Source organism: Telmatherina bonti (genome assembly GCF_933228915.1).
Source record: "Telmatherina bonti genome assembly, chromosome: 1".
In the NCBI taxonomy this organism is placed as follows: domain Eukaryota; kingdom Metazoa; phylum Chordata; class Actinopteri; order Atheriniformes; family Telmatherinidae; genus Telmatherina; species Telmatherina bonti.
The window spans coordinates 25,861,335-25,876,739 of record NC_136619.1 but is presented as its reverse complement, the minus strand read 5'-3'; the positions used below and the strand labels follow the sequence as shown (position 1 = coordinate 25,876,739).

The following is a 15,405-nucleotide window of genomic DNA, read 5'->3' as shown; positions in this document are numbered from 1 at the left end:
CAAAGGTGCAATGAGCAACTAAATCAAACCGTTTCTATAGGTATCTAATCAATTCACTCAAATAATGTGTATGTTTTAATTCTCTCATAAAGGGCCATTTATTTTTTAGTTGCAGTGGATCCACCTACATGGCAGCTGTAATTTTTTTACTGTTTCTGATTGGACATACAAGCAATGAAGCGAGAACAATCTGAGCCCCAAGCAGCAGTTTTGTTTAAAAGGCATTGCACCGTTTAGGATTGCCATGAAAGCGACGTAGTAGATCAAAGTAGTTACCTGTAGTGCACATATTGCTGCACCTGAGGCCACACGATCTGATTGTAGTGATAAAAACATGTTTATGTATGGAAAAGTTTTGCCCATCTTTACCACTAGATGTCACTAACTCTTACACACTGTACATTTAACTGAACGTCAGTTTTATACACAAATTTATGCCAAAGTTATCAAAAGCGGCACATTATCTTAGTCACTGTTCTTTTTGTTGTTCTTGTTTTTTCGCTGTTTATTGTGTCTTATTCAATTCCTGTTTTTCAGCACCTGATCTTTACTCATTAATTGCTAACTTGCTCCTGATTTATGGTTAATCAAATAAAGTCAAATTGAGATGTGTATTTCCTTCATCAATGCCATCAATTACATTTTACAATGTTCTTAATCGGCATGTTTACACACTTTGGCTAAATGTGTTTTTATTTCAGTAGGTATGTAGGAAAAGAGGGCTTACTCAACAAACAGGACAGGGGCTGTGTAAGTGGTTGTAGGGTTTGAATTGCTAATTTTATGACATTTCTCTAGTTTTTTTTTTTTTCCAATACCAGCTTACTATGTCAAAAAAAAGTCGCACAAACACCACTAAATAGGGATAGATTCCCCGTGACCCACTCATTCATTCCTATAATGTAATGTAAAATTTTTCCTTCAAAATTATAAGCTGTCAGGTAGTCTCAGCTGCTTTGGACATCAGTCAACTGCTTCCAACGTCAGTGGTCGTGTGACCACACTACATTTCAGCACATGTTTATGTCATGAGTTGCAGTGCATGTATCATAGCCTCAAGTGACAGGAGATGATCACTAATTCCTACATCCTGCACCTGAACTGTGTAAAAAAAAAAAAAAAAAAAAAAAACCAGGATATGCATTTTTATCATTGGCTTAAGAGTTTCAATGCAAATATTTTGTAAAAATTTTAAAAAAAAAAAAATGCTTTATTCCTTTTTGATTAATTTATTGCATTTGTTTTATCTATTGCTATGAGTCACTGTCTGCCAAACAGAAAACGTGCATATGGTGCAGTAAGATTAATGCATCATCCTACGATGCTTTACATGGAGTTTGCTTTGTCTCCATCAGAATGCAGAAATATCCTGTTGCAATACAGAACAGTTTGGTTTAAAAGGTCATTTTAATTGTCTAGTTTAAGGTTTATATAATTTGGCTTCAAATCAAACTGCCCTCCAGGGGGAATAATAAACACTGAAACGTACCCCGATCATTTTGTGACTTTCCACATGAGAGTTCTTCATCTTGTCCATGACCATTTCTCTCTGAACCGCAACATTTGAAAGTAAAAAACACAAAAATTAATCCCTGAACAGATATTCTTCTTCACAGTTGCAACAATCTGACCTTATTTATTTCTCTTTCTCTCAGCATCAACAAAACCAGGGTTTCCTCAAGTTCAGCCTGTAAACATACAGAAGTAGACATTCAACAGCGGTATGCATTCATACTTTAAAGAGAACCACGTTGAGCTGGTCCTACCTTTAATTCTGTGTTGGCCCTCCTCAGTTTGTTAAGGCTGTCTTCAGCACATATCCTTTCAAAGGTGAGTTTTTCATTCTGAGTGGATGAGAGGAGAATCTAAGACCACCAGCTTTAGGGTTCTGAAGTAAATATGCATGATTTAATCTAATATTTAACATCTAATAGTAAAAGGTAATCTAATATTACCTTATCTTCAAGCCTTGTAATTTGAATCTTCAAACATCCAACCTCTTTATTCTGAAATGTTTTTTTTTACATGTAATCAGATTACAAAACAAACAAATTAAACTTTGAAGATTGTTTCTGTAGGAGACGGATGCGTGTTTAATGTACCAATTTGTTGAAGATGCTCTGAGAGTGACTGGCTTTCTCTTGAACCTCCATCAACACTTGATGAGTCTCTTCCAGTTCCTCTGCCAAAGATCTGGCTCTCACTACTGAGCACTGAGCTCTGCAGGTGCACACACATACACACACACACACAATATGAGAGCTTCTTCATTCCACCAACTTGCTGCAAAACTTTTTGTCATATCCAACGTGGCAAAGAAATAGGAAAAGCAGCTATAGTGCTGTTCCATGTATTTGAAAAAAATAACATTTCTAGATCAAACTAAAAGCAATTATTTCAGTGAATTTGAAAACAAATGACTCACTTTATCGAGAAATCATTGTTAGCAATAATGTCATGATAATATAAGCCAAATAAGAGGTATTTTTGTCCTTTTTCTACATTTTCAGCTTTACAAAATGGACTAGCCTCCTGACAAAAATCTTGTGCCCACCAAATAAGTTACTGCACTACTGTACGTAGACCGTCTACATTTTTAGGAGAAGAAGTGACGCTGTGGATTCATGTGAGTATTAAAATATGATGTTTCCAGAGGTTTTAAAATTGTATACTGTTATAACTATTTCTTACCACTGGGCTCCTGGTAGAAAATAGTGAACACTGTCTTACTCTTCATGCTTTCGTATAATATGAGTATTTACTGCTTGGGAGGGACAGTGTGCAATTACATGATTGCATCAGAGTTATGAAAAAGCTCATTTGTATCTTGGTGGGTAAACAGGCAGCAGTAACAAAATGGAGAAAATACATTACATAAAACAGAAAACACCTAATTAACACAAAATACAAATACAACAAGACCTGCATGGTGGAGTTTGCATGTTCTCCCCATGTATGTGTTGGTTCTTTCTGGGTACTCCAGCTTACAGCTGTCCAAAGACAAGCTTGTTAAGTTAACTGGTTACTCTAAATTGTCCGTGGAAGTGAGTGTGAGCATGAATGGTTGTTTGTCTCTCTGTGTTGGACCTGTGATGAACCCCACCTTTCCCCCGATGATTACCGGGATCGGCTCCACCTCTCCGCAACCCTTGATTGGACTAAGCGCTTAAGAAAATGACTGAATAAATAGACTGAATAAAACAGAACTTTATGAACAAAATGGAAACAATTTAGTCTAAATAACACAAGATGAAAATAGTCTTTGCAAAGCATAAATATAAATAGTATTAAAAGGTTCTACTGTAATCACTAATGGCTATGTGTGATTTACAAAATGAATTTTATATGACTACATTTTCATCATTGTTTTATCCAAACATTTGACTCTGATTATGTTCTTGTTATCTGATGAGCAGCCAAAAAATGTCCAATTTCCAAACCATTTCTGTTAAATTTTGTTTTTCCTGCTCTTTTTCATATCATAAAATTCTTATTATATTGTTATAGATAACATTTACATTTGATACTTATTGGCAGTAATGTTTTTCATTATATTTTGAGTCACAACTTATATTATATTATAATTTTAGGCCAGATAATGATGTAATTATTTTGAGGAATAAAAAAGATGAATGTGAGGAAATAGCATAATCATCCTTCACCTGTCCAGCTTTGCTTGCAGCTCAGTGATGTCCAGACTGAGCTGCATGTTTACGTCTTCACACTGAGCCAACATCCTCAACAGGCTGCTGTTCTGCCTGCTCAGCACGCGATGAGAATGCTTCAATTCAGACACTGTATCTGCCAGGTCTCGTCCATCACTAAATCAAACACAATGCTGGTTAAATATGATGCAAAACCGATCACATGATGCAAACACACACAGCGAGTGAAGGAGTGAAATAACTAACCAGCAACACTGGAGATCCTCTGATAAAGCTGCTTTACTTTCAGAAAATGATGAATCCAGGCCTGTAAGGACAAAAAATTCTACTATTACTACTAAGAACTTTGTCTCCATTGTGATTTTTATCCAGGAGTCTGAACCAAACAGTAACAGTCTACCATTTAAATAAGCTGTCCCAGACAGGTGACTGACTTCCAACCTGTCCTGGCTGCACAGGGCAATCCACTCCTTCATGGTGGAGTGGAAAGTCTCTCTGCTCACGTGTCGGTCCTGATGGTTTGGATCAAGCATCTGTCGCAGAGTGGTCACTCTGTCCGGCTCTGCATTTTGAGCTGTAAGTGTGTTGAGGTATTGTACAATGTCGGAGGCCAACACTTCTCCTGAGGACAAATGGGAAGAAAAATTATGATTTCATTCTATTACAACCTCATTAATGAAGTTGGAATGTTGTGTAAAATGTAAATAAAAACAGAAAACAATGTCTTGCAAATCCTTATTTCATATTCATATTTGATTGAATAGCCTACACTCTAAAGACTAAATATTGTGTGTTCAGACTGATCAACTTTTTTTTTTTAACTATTCACTAATTTGAACTTAATGCCTGCGACATGTTCCAAAAAAGCTGAGACAGGGTCATGTTTACCACTGTGTTACATCACCTTTCCTTTTAACAACACTCAATGTTTGGCAGCTGAGGATACTCATTACTTAAGCTTTGTAGGTGGAATTCTTTCCCATTTTTGGTTGATGTACAACTTCAGGATCTGGTGCTTCATAATGCACCACACATTTTCAGTGGGAAACCGGTCTGGACTGCAGGCAGGCTAGTCTTGTTCATCAATCCATGATTTCCAAGAGAATTTAAAATGTGGACTTATCACATACACTTTTCCACCTTGTATCGGTCCATCTCAGATTGCTCAGGCTTCGAGACATCAGCAGTGTTTTTGGGTGTTGTTGATGCATGACTTTGGCTTTGCATGGTAGAAATTTAACTTGTAGCAACAAACCATGTTAACTAACAATAATTTTCCTGTGTTCCTGTGCCCACGTGGTCATGTCCTTTAAATATTGATGTTGTTTTTTTAATACAGTGCTGTCTGAGGGAAAGAAGGTCACAGACGTTCGGCATTGGCTTTCAGCCTTCTTGCTGATGTGCAGAATAATGTGTTTCCCATGAACCTGTTTCAATGAAGAATCTTACAAACAGGTGTTTTCTTAAGCATTTTTTCAACCTTCACAGTCTTTTGTTGCACCTGACCCACATTTTTGGAACATTTTGGCATCACATTAAAAATGAGTAAAAATTTGCCTCCAAAACACAAAACAAAACAACAACAAAAAGCCATAAAGTTCATCAGGTTGGAAATTAAATAGCTTTCTTGTATTTTATTCAACTAAATATACTTTAAAAGCAATTGGTAAATAATTGTATTGTTTTTATGTACATTTTATACAATGTCCCAATGCCACTGGAATTCTCTCTCTCTCACACTCTCTTTTTATCATGTTTTGATTAAATCACATAGAGTCAGTCACCTGTGTTTCTGGTTTTACATGCATTATACATGATGTCAACGAGCTCATGTTCTGATAATCCATTAGTGTCTTTATTATCCTGAAGCATGTCTTCTGTTTCAGCACCAAATGACTCCCGGGTTTCAAATGCTGAAAAAAGCTATCATTAGTTTGCATTCACACACAAACACACATACGGAAAAAGCTGATGTAACACAACACTTACCATTACGGCCATGAGACATTGTACATTTTATTCCACAAATTCTGGTTCAGGATTTTTTTAATGGACTGTCTTGTTCCTAAAAGACCTGAATTGTTTTAATGCTTATCCAGGAGAAACAAAGAAATTCACAAAAAAAGGATGGGAAAAAAAATCCACAAGCTGAAATAAAGTGATACAAAAACACAAGCAAAGTTGTGATTTTGTAGTCTCCTCAACAAGATGAATTGCTTTTTAACACAGTGTGATTTCATGAAATGCATCCACACCGAATACATCTTGTGGAGAGGTGTAAATAGATGCAGAGTTAAGAGGTAAAGTATTCTCAAAGAAAACACCAAATAAGCTAACTAAATATCTACTTCAGTGGATTCATTGGTACAAATTGATAAGCCCATAGCTATGCTATACACATATGAGGGTGCTTTTTGTTTTCTAAAATTAGAATTATGTTGATTTTTTTTAAATCAATTTGTTATCAAACAATTTCTAAAAAGAAGAAAAAGAAATAGAAACAATATAAACCCATTTGAAAAATCTAATTCTTACTTTTCCGTCCAGATGTTTTGTTTTCCTGCAAAGAAAATGTTTTTCGTCAAATGCTAAATCAGAGCATTCATTTTCATTCTGGTTGATCCCATCTTCCTGTTTAACTGTGAGCATTATGGATGCTTTTCAGCTTCTTCCCACAGCTTCACATCAAAACCAGCTGACATCCCCCCTTGCCCTCCTCCCCATCCTCCTTCTTTTTTCTCCTCCTGTCCCTGTGACATGATTCACCAAGAATATCTCAGTTTGAATTTACCTGTTTAACACATCAAAAGTTCTCATGAGGGTCTTTTTCTTCTTATATTAATACAGAGAACGGAAGTACATCTCTTGTGTCAGGGTCTAATAAATAAATAAGACTGCTGTCAGTCAGATGACACTTGAAAGTGGGGACTTCCAATACGGTGTCATTTACATTATTAGATCAAGTCTAAAAATTGATTACAAATCTCACTCGACATTATAAGAACGTACCATCTGTTTCAGGAACCTAATATTTATGAAACCTGCTATCTTGTCGGACACTATTTCCATTACACCATCCGTGTGTTTGTTTCCTGTAGGAAGCAAGTACTAGCATACAACGGAGTGAATATTTAATCTTTTTTTTTTAATTTTCTAAACAAATCTAACCTCACAGGGGTTCACTCTTCGTTTAAAAATGTCTCGGGGTTCCATAGAAATCCCTTTACGGGACACAGATGAGGTAAAACTAGACACATAAAGCTTATTTGTTGCAGATGTTTGTAACTGAACCTCGGTGTGATGCTAGCACTTTATGCTAACTGTAGCTATTGTGAATTAACGTTCAGAAAACACATTAATCGCAGGTTAATGTGGCGTAATATCGTCAGCTTTGGAGACTTGCAAATCAACGTAAAATCTAAACTACTTTTGTGACTTGTGAAATCTTTTCCAGCGTATTAACTGCGCAACAATTATGCATAATGAAGCTTAGCAAGACATTTGTCAGCTCATCAGTTCGCGTAAACTTTTCAGAAAACATCGTCATTCTAAACAATACATAAAATGTGATATCTTTTTACACTATATACTTTGCGCTCTACAGCTAATTGTCTCTTCCAGTCAGATTTTTTATATATTGTTTTTTTTTAAATTTTATTTAATATTTGAATCAAATATCAGACAAGTCATGGTTGCTTTGTTTCATGCTGCATATCGTATAAAAAAAACAATATGACTTCAGAGTAAATTTGCTTTGTACAAAATTCCATAATATTTAAAAATAATTCCAAAAATATTAATTTTGAATCGTCTTTTGCAGGTTATTGAGCTTGACTTTGACCAGCTGCCAGAAGGTGACGAGGTCATCAGCATCTTAAAGCAGGAACACACACAGCTGCACATTTGGATTGCTTTGGCAGTGAGTCTGTTTAGGAAATGGACTTTATTGTTACGCATATACCAGAATCATGTAAAGCAAATATATTTAATGCCTATTTTCACCCTGTCTGCTTTAGTTGGAATATTACAAACAGGGCAAAACAGAAGACTTTGTCAAGCTCTTGGAAGCAGCTCGTATTGATGGGAACCTTGACTATAGAGACCATGAGAAGGACCAGATGACCTGTCTGGATACGTTGGCTGCTTACTATGTTCAGCAAGCACGTAAAGAGAAAAACAAAGATGCCAAGAAAGAGCTCATTACGCAGGCCACTCTGCTGTATACTATGGCAGACAAGATCATCATGTATGATCAGGTAGGAAATGTGTCTCAGAGCAAACTCCAATGAAGAATGCCACTGTGGCTATGGTATTTTTCTTTTTAAGTTAATATAATATATCTCAATCAGAACCACTTGTTGGGAAGAGCCTGCTTCTGCCTGCTTGAAGGAGACAAGATGGACCAGGCTGATGCCCAGTTTCACTTTGTCCTCAACCAGTCCACCAATAATATCCCTGCATTGCTTGGTAAGCTGAATGGAAATTATTAAAGGATCCATCTTGAAGGCTGTGATTGATTTAAAATTATATTACTAAACATTTACAGGTAAAGCGTGCATCTCATTCAATAAGAAGGATTACAGAGGAGCACTGGCGTACTACAAGAAAGCTTTACGTACAAACCCTGGCTGCCCAGGTAAACTCTTCTTTTATCTGTCATTAATGTTTCTACTTCTCACTTCACAGTACTGCTGTTTGTTGTTTCTAGGTCGCAAACATTATGTTTTTGTTTTTTTTTTAAGTTAACATGACTGTTCAACAGTTAGTTTCCTTGGGCTTTTAATACAATTCACAAAAACTAAAGGACAACGCTAAGTATTGGTCTGGTAGCATGCTAATCCGTTTTTCTCCTCATGTCTCTTGCTAGCTGAGGTAAGGCTGGGAATGGGCCACTGTTTTGTAAAACTTAACAAACTGGAAAAGGCTCGTTTGGCATTTGGTCGAGCCCTGGAGCTTAATTCAAAATGTGTGGGAGCTCTCGTTGGCTTGGCGGTTTTGGAGCTCAACAACAAAGAGGCAGACTCCATCAAGAATGGAGTACAGCTCCTGTCCCGGGCCTACACCATCGACCCTAGCAACCCCATGGTGCTTAACCACCTTGCTAACCACTTCTTCTTCAAAAAGGTAAACTTCTTTTTTTTTTCTTTTTGGTCTGCTGCATGTTGTTACATCAATGCAAGCAGAAATGTGTGTAGATTTAACCGTTTGTGCCCGTGTGTTCTCTGTCAGGACTACAGTAAAGTGCAGCATCTTGCCCTGCATGCTTTCCACAACACAGAGGTAGAGGCCATGCAGGCAGAGAGCTGCTATCAGTTGGCGCGCTCATTTCATGTGCAGGTAAGGTCCTTTCTGTCCCTTTCTTAGGTTGTTTCCCTGAATTATCATTTAATGTGTATGCCAACTCATTTTTTTTTCTTTCATTCAGGAGGACTATGACCAGGCGTTTCAGTACTACTACCAGGCCACTCAGTTTGCCTCATCCACCTTTGTGCTTCCCTTCTTTGGTCTGGGACAGATGTATGTTTATCGAAGAGACAAAGAAAATGCAGCTCAGTGCTTCGAAAAAGTATTAAAGGCCTACCCCAACAACTATGAAACTATGAAGATCCTGGGCTCTCTCTATGCAACGTCTGATGATCAGGAAAAGAGAGACATTGCAAAAGTAAGCTTCGTGTGAATCCCCATATCTCATCACATACGACAAAAGGTTTTGCCACACCTTTGTGAAATGTATGAAATTTCCATTTTCTGCAACTTTTTCAAACTGGATATATGTTTCCGTTTTTTTGTTTTATAAGGGCCACTTAAAGAAAGTCACAGAGCAGTACCCAGATGATGTGGAGGCGTGGATCGAGCTGGCTCAGATCCTGGAGCAGACCGACATCCAAGGAGCACTTTCGGCTTATGGCACAGCCACCCGCATCCTGCAGGAAAAGGTGCAGGCTGACGTTCCCCCTGAGATCCTCAACAACCTGGGGGCTCTGCACTTCAGACTGGGCAACTTGGGGGAAGCAAAGGTAACAAAAACAAAGAGTACAAACATTTTTCCCTGCCATCATACACTAAGCAGAATTTAGAGTGAGATGATTTTTTTTTTTTTTTTAGCAGATATTTTGATGGCCATGAAGAGTGCTAACAAACTAGCATTATTTCAAGGTTGGGCTTCTCCTTTTCTCCCTTACAGAAATATTTTCTTGCATCTCTGGACCGAGCCAAAGCTGAGGGGGAGCATGATGAGCATTACTACAATGCCATTTCTGTCACCACATCCTACAATCTGGCCCGTTTGTACGAGGCTATGTGTGAATTCCATGAAGCAGAGAAACTCTACAAAAACATTCTGAGAGAGCATCCAAACTATGTGGACTGTAAGCACTGCAATGCAATGAAAAGTGTGAGACTAAAGACACGTGTGCTCTGTAATATATATCATCATAATTCATTGACCAACAGGTTATTTGCGTCTTGGAGCAATGGCTCGTGACAAAGGAAACTTCTATGAAGCCTCTGATTGGTTCAAAGAAGCCCTACAGATCAACCAGGTAAAAACCTGACGGTGTCTGTGGAGCTTGATGCAAAAGTCTTCTCGCAGTCCAACGTTTATCTGTGTTTGGTTTAGGATCACCCAGATGCCTGGTCGCTGATTGGAAACCTTCACTTGGCCAAACAGGAATGGGGTCCAGGTCAAAAGAAGTTTGAGCGAATTCTCAAACAGCCATCCACACAGAATGACACCTACTCCATGCTGGCTCTGGGTAACGTTTGGCTACAGACTCTGCACCAACCCACCAGGGACCGGGAAAAGGTGCATTAAGATTTCATTCATTCATTCATTATCCTGACCACCTAATCCAATGAAGGGTCGCGGGGAAGCTGGAGACTATCCCAGTCGTCTTTAGGCAAAAGGCAGGGTGCACCCTGGACAGCTCACCAGTCCATCGCAGGGCGCGTTAGGATTTGTTTTCTACATTTTTGCTATTAGCTGATAAAAGACAGTACTTGTAAACCAGTGCTACTGCTTTAACCACAGGGTTAGAAAATCCATGACCGACTTGGAAGCTTTTAAAACAACAAGTGTGAATCAATTCAAATTCGGTTGTCAAATAATTTATTTAGTGAAGAATAAATAATCTTAATTTTCATCAGATTTTTATCACACTTTAAAATAATTTTTTTCAACAACTGAAAAACAATAAATCATTCATTCAGGGTCACTTGGAAGCTGGAGCGAGTGAGAAGCAGGGTACCCCATGGACAGGTTACCAGTCCATCACAGGAATAAAAATATTTTATACAGAAAATTATTTCATTGTCATGAAAAAAAAAATAGGAAAACTACTATCGTCATTAATTTGGATGTTAGTTTTTTGACTGATTGAGATTAACAATGACTCATTTCATGAATTGGCTAGAATATTTAACTTTTTAGCTTTCCATGTTCTTTGTCAGAAACCAGAAAATGTTTCAGGTCATATTTAGAGAGAAATGTGAGCTTCTGAAGGGTTTCCCAGATTTTTCCTCCTGTGATGTTCTGCTTTTCACAATTACACTGTCAACATGCAACTCGATCAACAACCTGTTGAGTTAAGCAACGGTTGTTTTTATACATTTGTTGTGAGCAGTGGGATTAAAAAAAGAGTGCTCACACTTGGTTTTCTCAAGTTTGTCTTTGTAATGTATGAGTGTTTAAAGAGAAATAATTCCTAAATGAAGTGTGTGTGTGTTGTCACAGGAAAAGAGACATCAGGATCGAGCTCTGGCCATTTACAAACAAGTCCTCCGAAACGATGCCAAGAACCTCTATGCTGCAAATGGCATTGGTATAAAGATTTATTCAGTTTAAAAAAAAAAAAAAAAAAAGTTTTAATTTGTTTGTGTATTTAGTTTTGCTCTCTTGCATGTTTAACTTTCCCTAAACATGAAACTGTGCCCAGGTGCCGTGCTCGCGCATAAGGGTTATTTCCGAGAGGCGCGTGATGTGTTTGCGCAGGTGAGGGAGGCCACGGCGGACATCAGCGACGTTTGGCTTAACCTGGCTCACATCTACGTTGAACAGAAGCAGTACATCAGCGCCGTGCAGATGGTACGGGCCTCTCTAACTTTAAAAACGTTATGTGAATTTAGTTGTCTCTTTGAAATATTCATGTTTACTTTGCGGCTTTACAGTATGAGAACTGCCTGAAGAAATTTTACAAACATCAGAACACAGAGGTACTGCTGTACCTCGCAAGAGCTCTCTTCAAATGCGGGAAGCTGCAAGAGTGCAAGCAGATGCTGCTGAAGGTAAGACCAGGATGAACACAAGCCTTTGTATGTTACTCTACTCCATGAGAAGAGGATAACGCTGTCTTTTGAATGTGCGCTCATCAAGGCCCGCCACGTAGCGCCCAATGATACGGTGCTGATGTTCAACGTGGCCCTGGTTCTTCAGAGACTTGCCACTCTTGTGCTGAAAGATGAGAAGAGCAACTTGAAGGCCGTGCTCAGTGCTGTCAAAGAGCTTGAACTGGCTCACAGGTAGTGATGGGATTCACACCTCATCTTCCAAATCTCTGTCTAACCCTGGAGTGTGACCTGCCTTTCACCCCCATTTTCCTCCTCACACAGGTACTTCAGTTACCTCAGCAAGGCCGGAGACAAGATGAGGTTTGACCTTGCTCTTGCTGCCTCGGAGGCCAGGTAAGACTGGATAAATTTGTCATAGTTTGGTACATGTAAATGTCTTTTCCTTTTAGGGTGCATTCACATCAGGATAGTCCGCGAGACTCAGTCCGATTGGGGACTCGGCTCAGTTGTAGGGAGGTGTTTCCATTCAGACAGAGATCACGTTCACGCTGCACTTTGGTCAAACGCACTAAACCTTTACAATAATATCCCCATTCCCACCAAAGGTGGCGCTGTACTAGTATTTGGCAAAAGAGAAAAAAATCCCTGCGTGAAGAAGAAAACTGTTTAGAGTTCAGCATAGAGCATGAATTTATCGATGTTTTACGTTTTTTATTTTGTCTTATGCAAGTATACTGCAGAAGTACACTGCAACAATGGATGCAGTATGAAGGTAAGACGAGGCAGAAGACTTTTAACGTGATCGTTATGTATTTACCCACAATGCAATGCTACCTTAAATGCTGGAAGTGACTTTTTTTTTGTCATCCATTTCCTGTAATTTGGTCTGCTTGAAAAGTGCCGAGACCTGCTTTTGTAGGTGGACCAAGTCTGCTTCTTTGGTCTGAATCAGAATTCGTTTGCCACATTCACAGCTCCCCAAACAAAGTGGACTTTCTAAGTAAATGGACGTGGATTTGGATCAAAAAGGCTGATGTGAATGTGCCCTTAATGAACAGTTAAACACTTTTTTTTTCTTCCTAACCATTTTGTGTGAAACATATGATGTATAGATGATCAGCTTTTGTCTGTGAAAGCAGATTCTTTTTGAACAGTTAACGTCACCAGACAGATGAGTTACGCGTTGCATTATAACTGTGGGTTTTGGTATGTTGTTGGAAACCAGGCAGTGTTCTGATCTGCTGAGTCAGGCTCAGTACCACGTGGCCAGAGCCAGAAAGCAGGATGAGGAGGAGAAGGAGCTCCGTGCCAAACAGGAGCAAGAGAGGGACTTGCTGCGCCAGCAGATGTTGAAAGAGCAGGTAAGAGAAAGTTTGGACTCATCACGATTCATGGGGCTGGGATGATATGCTCAATATCCCAATTCGATTCCGATTTTTTTGTGTGCCAATTCGATTCTCAGGGTTCCTCAATATTGCTGATTTTTGTAGACAAAAAAAAACCCAAAAAAAAAACCCAGTACATAACTTGTTTTGCTCGTCATTTTTATTGATTTCAATTAGGAAAAAACAACACAGTAGCCTGACCATCATTCTGCTGCTATAATGCCCAAGAAGAGTAAAAAGTAAAAAGATCAATAATGACCAAAAAAAAAGACCAAAATTTTATTATGGATCATTTTTATTTATTTGAAGAAAAAAAAAACCCCAAAAAAAGCGATTTTTTTAATTTTTTTTTATTATTATTTTAAAATTGTGAAGCAAAAAAAAATCCCGATTTGTTTTTCCCACCCCTAATGAATTACTCTTGTTTTTTTGTATTTCTTAATTTTTTTTTCTTTATTTTCTATCAACTTTCATCAACAGTCTTGTTTTCCACTGACCTTATTTAGGAAGAGAAGCGAAATCGGGAAGCAGAGGAACAGAAGAAGCTCCTGGAGCAGAGAGCTCTGTTTGTAGAGAAAACCAAGAACCTGCTCACCTTTGCAGACGGGCCGAAGGAAGTGCCCAAAGAGAAGAAGAGAGGAGGAGGTGGTGGTGGTGGAGGACGCGTGAGTGTCAGCAACAATGTCAAACGGCTGCAGTCTTTTAATGAACATTTGCTGCATCATCAATGAAACGCTTTTTTTTGTTTTTTGTACTTAAGCGTAAGAAAGGAGGTGACGTAGATGATTTTGTTAATGATGACTCTGATGAGGACCTGCCACTGAAGAAGAAGAAGAAGCGAAGGGGCAGTGGCAGTGAACCGGATGAAGCCGAGGATGGAGAGAAGAAAAAGAAGAGGAGGAGGTAAACTTAGGACTGTCTAAATGAAGTAATGTTTTGGTGTAGGACAAAGTGATGAAGCTGGATGTCTGTGTTACAGACCTGCTAAAGGAGGAGATGACAGTGATGATGAGGAAGGAGCATCTCAACCTAAGAAGCAGCGCAAACCAAAAGAAGGGCGTAAGAAGATTGAAAAGGTACTTTGTGTAACATTAAACAGTCGTGACTCTTGAAATAATGTTATCGGGTTGAGTTGCCAGAATTTAACAGGAGTCTCCTTTCAGCTGCAGCCCGAGCGTCTGCCACCGTCTCTTAAAGGGAAGATTAAATCTAAGGCCATCATCTCCTCTTCCGAGTCTTCCTCAGACGAGGATGGACTGAAAATAGCTGAGGACAGGTACGATCTTTAGGTGAGGTTTTACTGTTAAATACATTGATAAATCCACATGTTCATGAGTGGACTTCTTCCACAGACATCGCGACAGTGGCTCAGGATCTGACGACGAGGACGGCGGCCACAGGAAACGCATTGCGTCTGACAGTGACTCGGATGGCAGAGGGAACCGCTCTGGAAGCGAGGCAGGAAGCCCTCGGCGCTCCGCTGGTTCAGACGAGTCCGGCAGCGACCGTCCGGTTAAGAAGAGGAGGGTGCAACAACAGTCAGACTCAGAACAGTCGGATAATGAGAGCAAGAGGAGCCGGTCGGGATCAGATGATGAGTCCAGACCTGGTTCACCTGCAGGAGTATCAGACAGAGGGTCTGAAGCGGGAACAGACGAGGGCTCACCACGCCGCTCTGACAACGCTTCAGAGCAGGAGGGGTCCAACAACGATGACGACAGTGATTGAATCATTAAATCACTGGTGTGATGCTGAGAAGTTTTTGTTTTTTTTTTTTTTTACATATATTTGCCATCAAGGATAGAGATTTTAGTCTCCAAGAAGTTGAAATTGTCTTTTTTCCCTCTTTTGGAAACATGACTCATGTCTTACTGGAACTTTTGTTGATGAAATGGTTGAATTACAACTAAAATGTCAAGTTAAATGATAAATGGAAACAAAAGAAATTGTCTTTGTAATATGTAAAAGTTCAAACAAAAATCCTGACAGTCTCACTAAAGCCAGGACATTGTGCCACACTGGGTCAAAATAAGGCCCAGTAACCAGATTACACACTTCTAAATGTCCAT

General features: G+C 39.0%; 1 protein-coding gene across 1 annotated transcript; it reads left to right on the top strand.

The window, feature by feature from the left end:
• The first annotated feature begins 6,770 nt into the window (after window positions 1–6,770).
• ctr9 (CTR9 homolog, Paf1/RNA polymerase II complex component) lies at window positions 6,771–15,173 on the top strand. The gene is made up of 23 exons (XM_079242646.1): window positions 6,771–6,906; window positions 7,486–7,584; window positions 7,682–7,921; window positions 8,015–8,132; window positions 8,212–8,301; window positions 8,533–8,789; window positions 8,895–9,002; window positions 9,091–9,327; window positions 9,464–9,682; window positions 9,850–10,033; window positions 10,119–10,207; window positions 10,285–10,470; window positions 11,398–11,485; window positions 11,600–11,748; window positions 11,832–11,948; window positions 12,037–12,182; window positions 12,273–12,344; window positions 13,177–13,312; window positions 13,843–14,001; window positions 14,097–14,239; window positions 14,316–14,412; window positions 14,500–14,612; window positions 14,689–15,173. The coding sequence occupies exons 1-23, from the start codon at window positions 6,862–6,864 to the stop codon at window positions 15,062–15,064; spliced, it is 3,468 nt and encodes a 1,155-aa protein (XP_079098772.1). The 5' UTR covers window positions 6,771–6,861; the 3' UTR covers window positions 15,065–15,173.
• The last annotated feature ends 232 nt before the right edge of the window (window positions 15,174–15,405 follow it).

Bases quoted from the DNA above. Each gene is read 5' to 3' on its own strand.
- ctr9 (XM_079242646.1), top strand. From the start codon at position 6,862: ATGTCTCGGGGTTCCATAGAAATCCCTTTACGGGACACAGATGAG. The intron at 7,922-8,014 runs GTAGGAAATGTG...TATCTCAATCAG, and splicing joins AGATCATCATGTATGATCAG to AACCACTTGTTGGGAAGAGC. The intron at 14,002-14,096 runs GTGAGTGTCAGC...TTTGTACTTAAG, and splicing joins GTGGTGGTGGTGGAGGACGC to CGTAAGAAAGGAGGTGACGT.